This window comes from Camellia sinensis, chromosome 13, assembly GCF_055761805.1.
Source record: "Camellia sinensis isolate YWXY chromosome 13, ASM5576180v1, whole genome shotgun sequence".
Classification (NCBI taxonomy): Eukaryota; Viridiplantae; Streptophyta; class Magnoliopsida; order Ericales; family Theaceae; genus Camellia; species Camellia sinensis.
In genome coordinates this window covers 93,510,901-93,519,623 of record NC_138973.1, presented here as the reverse complement: position 1 = coordinate 93,519,623, position 8,723 = coordinate 93,510,901, and the positions used below count along the sequence as shown (strand labels likewise).

Below are 8,723 nucleotides of genomic sequence, written 5' to 3'. Positions count from 1 at the left end.
CAGAAAAGTATTCTTCTCTGATCTGCCCACTGTCTGACCACCCAAAGGTAATGGAGCACGGGCCACGATGCAGCCACCTCGATTCTCTGCAACCAAGTTGCTCAGTAGGAAATTGAAGCCCTCAACTTGATGGATGGGGTTACATCTGGTTTTTGTGCCTAGGATGAGCACCAATTTCTGTCACAGAAGAATCGTGTCCTGATTGTTTAACCCCGTCATGAAATAGTTCAGTTGCTTCTTTGTCATTTGTAGGCGGGCCTTCATAAAAGTATGTGCGTGTAGTCCTTCAGCCCTAAATGAAAAACACAATGTAGTCCTTCCTCTTGAATATTTGTGAAATTATGCATTTATCGCTTGTACACATAATTGTTTTAATTGTAAGCTGTGTGAAAGAAATGCAAAATTTCCATGTGTGCCCTTTCTTTTGTCTGTTTCAAAATCTGTATGTGTTGGGAAATTCTGCGTGTTGTTGTCTGTGTTTACGCAAAATTTTAAGGTTAACAGCCACATGTTGCAGCCGTTTGTTTGTGTTCCTGTAAATATTGATTGCAATACTTTGCAGGAGTTGTCGTCATTGCATCTGATGGATATTGGTCACCTCGCACCAACAATGTTAGTTTTCTCCTTAAAGACTTGCTACCAATTGGTTTGGTACATATGTTTGTAAACAAACGAAATCCATCACCAAGGAATACGCTGATTTTTTTCCGGATCAATTCTTACAGCAGCCCTTGTACTTTTGTGTTTGTGTTATTTGTTTTGCACAAATTTTGAATGGCCTCGCTTTGCACCATCAATTTTGAACTTTTGTTTCAATTACGTCCATTTGATTTCAACTCTTCACTGTTTTGTATCAGAAAATATGCATATACGTGGCAACTGTATTTTTTGTTGTAGTCAACTTATAACTTTACTGAACTTACATAATCTGAATCAATTGACATTACAATCTTTGTTTTAAAAATGACAAACGGCATTAGCAATTTGACCGAAAATGTCCACGAAATTTGAAATGGACTGTCACAATTTAGGTAGTTTAAAGTGCATCGATCGAAATTAGACGACGGACAAAATGTGTACACCACCCCTGTAATTTTCCCTTCAATCTAATTTGTATGATTTGCTCTTTCATAAGGGGAAGGAAAAGATTGAAGACAATTGCCGAACAACATATCCAAATGTCTGACACTATCGCTGGCTCTTGTCGAAAGCGGCCAGTTGCACCATTCATTTGTTACAGGTACTAGTTCTTTATTTTGACAATCTGGAATTACATATTTCGTACTGAAATTACGCGCCTCGTCGAAGTTCAGTTTGTGATGTTTCAAATTGGTTTTGTTCCGCATGTCTGAAAATGTTTAACTTGGTGTCGATTCAGTCCCGGATGTACGAAAGCTGTCTTATGCCGATTTCAGGGCCAGCGTGACATAAAAACTTGCATATATATATATATGTATTCATATTTCACATTTAGTGATGATAAGCTTGACGATGCTTGCATGCAGCCAGCAACAATTCAAGGAAATGCAAGGGCCAGACAACACTCGACGAAAAATGGTGAGTGTTGAAATCTGTATTCTCTATAATACAGTATGATGGAAACACATCGCTGGGTTGCTATCCACACGTTGTATTGAATAGTCGTAGTGGGCTTGTGATTGTTTCGCGTTTGTAGGATTGTAGCATGTAATAATGTCACCTTCCTATTGTTTTTGTAAATTTCAATTCGTTGTAAAAGTCCAGCTACGTTTCGTCGCTGACTTTTTGCTGCAACTGTTATTTGTATTTGCAATCTTATTTAATTAGCAACAATGCACGCGGATTGCGTTTGGCATAAAGTTGTAGTTACAGTAATTTCGGACTCATAGTTGTTACTTGTCTTGTACGTCTGTCATTTTCTTGGTTAAAGACTAGAAAGGAGATTGGGGAAAGGTGGAAGGCACTCCCCTCTGATGAGAAAAAGAGGTTTGTCGAAATGGCTAAGGCGAGCGCTGAGGAACACGCCAAAGTAGTACCATGTGCACCGAAGTCTGAAAAGGTCATTACGTACTTCATGTTTTCGTAAATGCATTTGCCTAGGTCCTGCTTTGCTGACATTGTTGGTTGTATTTTTTTATTAATTTAAGGGTAAAAAATGTGCAGGGTAAAAGGCAACTCCGCATATCATTGAAGTCAATTGTTGAGCTAGTTAACCGGTTCAACGAAGCACAAAAGCAGGCAGTCATTGACATTGGGTTTGCTGGCCTCATGGGGATGAAGTGTACACGTATAGATCACGACTTGTGCGCATGGTTGGTACAGAACTTCGATCCTGACAGTAGTTCATTGAATGTCCATGGTTGTCAAGTCAGGCTCACGTGTAAGGCAGTTAATGTTTTATTGGGAATACGGTGTGAAGGCGATGACGTGCAGTTGGCTGGGTCATTGGAAGCATATCCCAATATCTACGATGAGGTTGGAGTTGTTAACGGAGTCATTCCTTTGAACAAGTTGAGACTTTATCTGACCGAGACTGCTGGTGCGGAGGACGAGTTTCGGCGGAAATTTGCGCTGTACGTGTTGGGGGCCATGTTGTGTCCTACCACAATGACCGGGTTGAAGCCATCGTTCATTCATGCCGTGAAGGACGTGAATCGTATGCGAGCTTGTAATTGGGCAAAGTTGACACTGCAATTCCTTCACAACGGTGTTCGCAAGTATAAAGGTCATCGCGGTGCAACTGGATGTGTTTTCCTGCTAATGGTATGCCAATACCTTGAATTTTTTTTTCCATTCCCCCCTTCATGTGTTTCATGCATTGTTCTGTCATGGTTCAACAAATTGGCCTTGATTGGGACATACAATGGTACCTGCTTTGTGAGTACGACAAACAGCACTCTTCCTGACCAAGTATGGTACTTGCAGAAATAAATTTTGTGTGACTACCGTCATGAATTTAAGAACAAAGAGTACAGGGCAAAAAGTATGCTGAACCTCAATGGAGGAACCAATTAAAACTACGTTGCGAAGAGGGGAACATGTACATAAAATTTTTTTCTTGGTTTCATCAATAAAGTCCTTGGTGTGCTGTACAATTTTTTCCCCAAAAAACATTGCATGATATGTGCCTATAAAGTTGACAGCATCCTCAACAAAATCGGTATGCTATGTACGTTCCACTGCAAAATTGAGAATAATGAATGTCATTGTTACTGAATATAGTTCATTTCTGTGGGAAGAACAACTTAATTATGGTATGCCCCTTAATGTCCACAGCTGTTGTACCTTGATTGTGTTTGTCTGAGCTCGACTACGACGCGGTCCACACCTCGGCTTCATTATTGGGGTGATACCCAAATACGGGAGACGCTGCGACGTATCAGAAGGAAGCAAAATTTCCCAACAATTGCGGTAAGCACTCCTACCACTGTGCACATTTCACACCATCGACCCACTTGTCTTCAACATACAATGTCAGACTTCATTTATGCGTTTCTATGATTAGGTGGAGTTTGATTACAGTAACGCCGATGATGCTGACATGGATGCATGCCATGTCGAGAACCAACAAACAGGACAGTACAATGAAGTCCGTATGAGCAATTTGGAGTCCGACATTCGTGAACTGAAGGAAATGATGAAGCAAGTTCTCCACAACCAAACAGATTTAATGGAGATGTTGCGACATTTCGAAGGCAAGCAAGTTGTTCGCAATGACAAGGTAATCCATCCAAGCATTACGCAATTTTCACACAGTTGAGCCACATCATTTGAAGATGGTTTGTAAGACTAAGTTCACGAATGTGTATGTATAATTAGGTGGAAGGCAATGATGTGTGTATCATTAACCTCTCCTCCAATGTTGCTCAACTGAAGGACATGCTGAAGCAACTGCTTCAACGTTTCAGTTTGGGCTGCAACGAACCGTTCACTGAACAAACCAATTTACGTGAACTGAAGCAAATGCTACACCACCTCATCGAAGGTATATTCTCTACACCGCAACCGGCAGGCGTGGCCAAACAGGGTGTGGACCCTGCTGTTGGAGTCGAGGCGCATGAGGATGGCGTGGTCAAACCATCGGACGAAGTTAACCCAATGGAGTGTAATATTTCAGATGTACAAGGGGTGGATCACCAACAACATATTTTGAAGGGAACCTTGGCAAGGGACAAAAGTCATTTGCATGATGGGCACAAGCTGAACATCGAAGAAGGTGGCGACAACAACAAGAAGGGAGGCCTTCAGTCAGGGGAAACATATGAAACTGAAGATAAATACAGTCCTGACCTTCAGTCAGTGGGCGTGAAGAACGTGGCGTGCGATGTGCATACTTCTCCTACTAAGCTTGGCAAACCATTGGGAGCAACTGGAATCGTTAGAAGAAGTGCAAAGGGAAGACGAAAAGGAAAAGGAAAAGGAAAAATGTGCGGAAGTGGAGTTCAAGCCACTGAGGTCGGGGATATGCAATTGTGCATCGATAGCAAAACAAATAGTGGAGTTGACGACAGCAGTTCACCTGTGGATGTTGATGGTGTGGACAACGTGAACAAGGTACAAATACTGCCTTTAATGCCCCACAAGTTGTGAATACCCAATTCATGCCCACATCAATAATGTGAATCAGTAATTTTACAATCATCTGTGTTGTATTGTACTAGTTGTCAAAGAATTGCATGTTTGCAGTTATGACTGCTGCCATATGTTAGTACACATTTCTAACAAACTCCGCACCAAACATCACAAGTTGGGAAAACTCTGGGGCTCACAGTTTTTACATCATTTCACGTTTTTTTTATGACTACAGACCTTGTAATATAAGCTTCAATACTTTTATGAAATGTGTACTGTTAGTTGGCTGTTTATTTTTGTAGGACTCGTTGACGATGTTGGACAGCGAAGGGTTGTTATCGGCGGAGGAACAAAAACTTCTTCACTATGTATTTGACGATAGCAAAAATGAAATGTATTATTTCATTTACTACTTGCAAATTTTCAATGACAGTCCACTGTGAAATAACTATCGTTCTAAGGATCATTTATTGCTTGTAGGGACATTGTTGTTTCCATGAATCTTCATGGACGGGCATGTGAAGTTGGCACCCGGCGTGACATGCGCACGCTCAAACCAGGGTCGTGGCTATCCGACACTGTAAGTGTTGGCTGCACAAATATGAATCTGCGTTTTTCAGTACCCCTAACTCAGAAACCTTTCTAATCAACTTGCCTTGTGTCTTGCATACAATGTTCCAGCCAATCAACTTGGTGGTGGTGCAATTGACTAATCGACAGAGGGATTTACACAATGACGGGAGGCACACTGATTGGTTCTTTCCCGTATATCTGTCGGTAAGTAAGTGTTTAAAGCTACGTTGTGTATTGTGTATGACATATTTTGACAAATGTTTCCGTCAATGACCTTTACGCATTACACATGCAGACTATGATTCTAAATAAAGATATGCAACCTCTGGACCATGAACATATCGTCACATCATTTTTCGGACATGACAGATACACTGGTGCGATTGATGCATGCCAGAGGGTAATATCAATGTTCATCCCGTTATATTAAAACGAAAATATGAAAGCCATTACATGTTTGCATGGCCTCTAAACAAGGTCTGCCGTTGTGTTTTCGTGTAGATTTACGTGCCTTTCAATTACAGAGGAGTGCATTGGTTGTGCGTTAAAATTGATATGGTGGACCGTGTAGCCTACCTATTCGACTCAGTCCCATCCAACCGACCGAACAAAAGGAAGCTAAATGCAGCTAAAATTTTGGTATGTCCTTCTGGTGCATTTCTGAACACTACAAAAAACTTGAACATCCTTTACGTAAACCAACTTCAACCTTGTGGAACAGGTTGAAACTATGCACGACTTGCTGCAACTACACTTTGGAAATGATTATGTTACAGACGTGCGTACCTTCCACCGCTGCATGTTAGACGAGAGGCCAGTACAACAACTGGATGAGTAATCCACAATCCCTCCCTCACATTAATGTCTAAGCTGCATGACTGACTTAATGAACCTATTACGTATTGACGACAACTTTAATGTGAAATTATTTTTGTAGCACGTTTGACTGTGGGATGTTCGTCATCAAATTCATGCAGCAACCTGATTTAAGCCCCGGTCCACACAAGGTACATTCTACCGCTTAATTTCCATTTGTCAATCAAATCCTTCCTCGTACGTCCTCCAATTTTAACTGATTTGTCTTACGATTTTTGTGGACAAAGTTCGCTCCCTCTGTGCGTCATAAGTTGTTGGTTGACATCGTTATGGATGTCAATAATGCAAAGATCGCAGAGTACCGGGACTGCCTTCATATGAGCAATGCCACAAGCTAGGCCAGTGATGGGAATGGGCTGCCAGTACGCCACTAATTTGGGTGGCAATAGGACTTTAACTAATTTTTTATTCTTTGATTTCAATATGGATGTTAATTATGGGTCCCCAGTATTGTTTTTGCTGGACGATGTAAATATGGACCAACTGTAAACATGGATCAAACATGTCGATGTAAACATGGATCAAACATGTCGACGTGGCTGCTGACTTAGTACTGTTTTGTTTACGCATGTTTCTTGTTCGGATGAATGCGACTGTAACTGTATATAATTTACGGCTGCTTTTGTTACCGAAGTTAATTTATAATTTAATTACAAAAAAGGCAAAATTAATTTTCAAAAATGAAAGAAACCACATTATGAATGAAAACTCAATACTCTTCGTAGGTAAGTTATATATCAGCCCATTAGCACATATGACTCCAGCAAAAAAAAAACTTTCATGGCTTACAGGGAAGGATAAAAAAAAAATAAATCAAATCTACATATCTGCTGCATCATCAGCAGCGTCTTCTGAAGAGTTGTCCGTACTGTCTGACTGACTGTCCTCATCCATTGTCTTATCAGACTTCGCTTCGTCCGCCGCCAATTTGTCATCGGTCAGCCAATCAACGTTCTGCTTGATAGCGCCGACTTGCTGCTCCAAACTTGACAACCGTGTGTCCACTTCATTCAGCCTTTCGTAGATAGCTTGCAACTGCTGGAATACAGGAGCAACATGAGCTTCAACAATAGCTTCAATCTTGTTCGAATCGGACATTTTGTAGGAATATGTGTATGGTTTATTTTACTGACTACTTTTTTAAAGGAATGTACAGATTCATAATATTACACAACACTATGCTGTAAGTATTTGTAATATATGGTACATGACTTGTATGTTTGCAGAAGACCTCATGCATTGTGACATACATCGTATTAATTTCTCAAACTGGCCGAATTCATCTTGCAAAAATTCGTTCCTTCTTGCATGCACCAAGTCATCCGTTCAGTACCCCTGATCGTCCATTATTTGGCATTTCCAACACACATGCATTGTACCTTCCATCAGTACTAGCCCACTGTCATTGATTTCCACACCCACAGTTCATCATACAGTCACATTCGTCATTTGTATTTGTGCCCCAAGCCAATTACATGTCTACTCATCCATAAAGGTTAGCAAAATTGCTCTTATCAGATACATATGCCGTTCCAATTGCACCGAACCTTTAAATGCAATACCCGCAGTCATTAAGTTGCTTTTACGCAGTTTGGGTAGTTGTTGCCACCAAACAACAATAAGTGTGTTCACGTCTTTAAACCTACCACCAACGTATTAATGACTATGGGTTGAAGGTAATTTAACATTTACAACCAACCACAAAAAGGTTGCAACCAGTGTTGTTTCCTTTGCATTTGGGTTTGTTTTTGCGTCCATATATTCTTCGTGAACCTGCGAAAACAAAGTTGGACTCAATCAAGAAGCTTCACACCTATGGATGCACACCACGGTAAACGTGGTCGTGGACAATCACTTGCAACGGCTGGCAGCTCCCGACCGAAGTCACCAGAATTGGATTATGCAGGTGGGTATATTGATTCCTTCGGTGATCGACGTTTCTTTGAAACAGGGTTCCCACTGTGGAGTTTTGAACCTCTACGGGATTACAACTGCACCCCAATACAAGATGCTTGCCTGGGGAAGTATTTTGGAATTCCAGTTTCACTGTTTGCCAAACGAGTTCAGTGTGAACACCACTGTCGATGTGCTTTCCTGAAGGTCACAAAAGCCCGATCGGTTGAAATGCAGCGGCAATTCCCTCATGTCAGCGACTCCCAACTTAGGCATCGTTTGCAAAGTGAGGTTGATCAAATGACTCGTCGACTCATTAGGAACTCACAGATAGAGGACGCAAAGGCAGAGTCGAAGATACATGGATCGAACCCGGCATCTGCGATAAAGGCTATAATGGAGGATCCTGCACTGGTGTCGGACCCTGACCTTTCAGATTACTCAGACTCCGAAGTTGTTGATTTGAGCGAGGATTAGCAGACCTGGACATGTGTATGACATAGTAAGCGTAGTCTTGTGAGATGGCATCGTCGCGCGAAAATAAACGACTTAGAAACTAACAGACCGTCATACTCTGCTAACCATTGCAACGGTGCATGCATTAACGTCTTCATCAAAATGATTTGTTGAAGGTATTTTTTTGGGTCACCGTCCTCGACTAAAATCTGTCTTATGATTTTTGTTGGTACGATGACAAGGTAATATTTTTGTAATGTCAATGACCGATATCAGAAACTATCATTAACCTACGTTTTGTTGATTACTTCATGTTTGTGAATCGTTCAATATGGACAACAAGGTTTAAGTGTCGGAATCATTGCCTGGAATCA

The 8,723-nt window shown here is 41.2% G+C and overlaps 1 protein-coding gene across 1 annotated transcript; it reads left to right on the top strand.

Moving 5' to 3' along the window:
* The first annotated feature begins 3,329 nt into the window (after positions 1–3,329).
* Positions 3,330–4,994, top strand: LOC145805561 (uncharacterized). The gene is made up of 2 exons (XM_082900722.1): positions 3,330–4,533; positions 4,854–4,994. The coding sequence occupies exons 1-2, from the start codon at positions 3,859–3,861 to the stop codon at positions 4,992–4,994; spliced, it is 816 nt and encodes a 271-aa protein (XP_082756848.1). The 5' UTR covers positions 3,330–3,858.
* Positions 4,995–8,723: the final 3,729 nt, after the last annotated feature.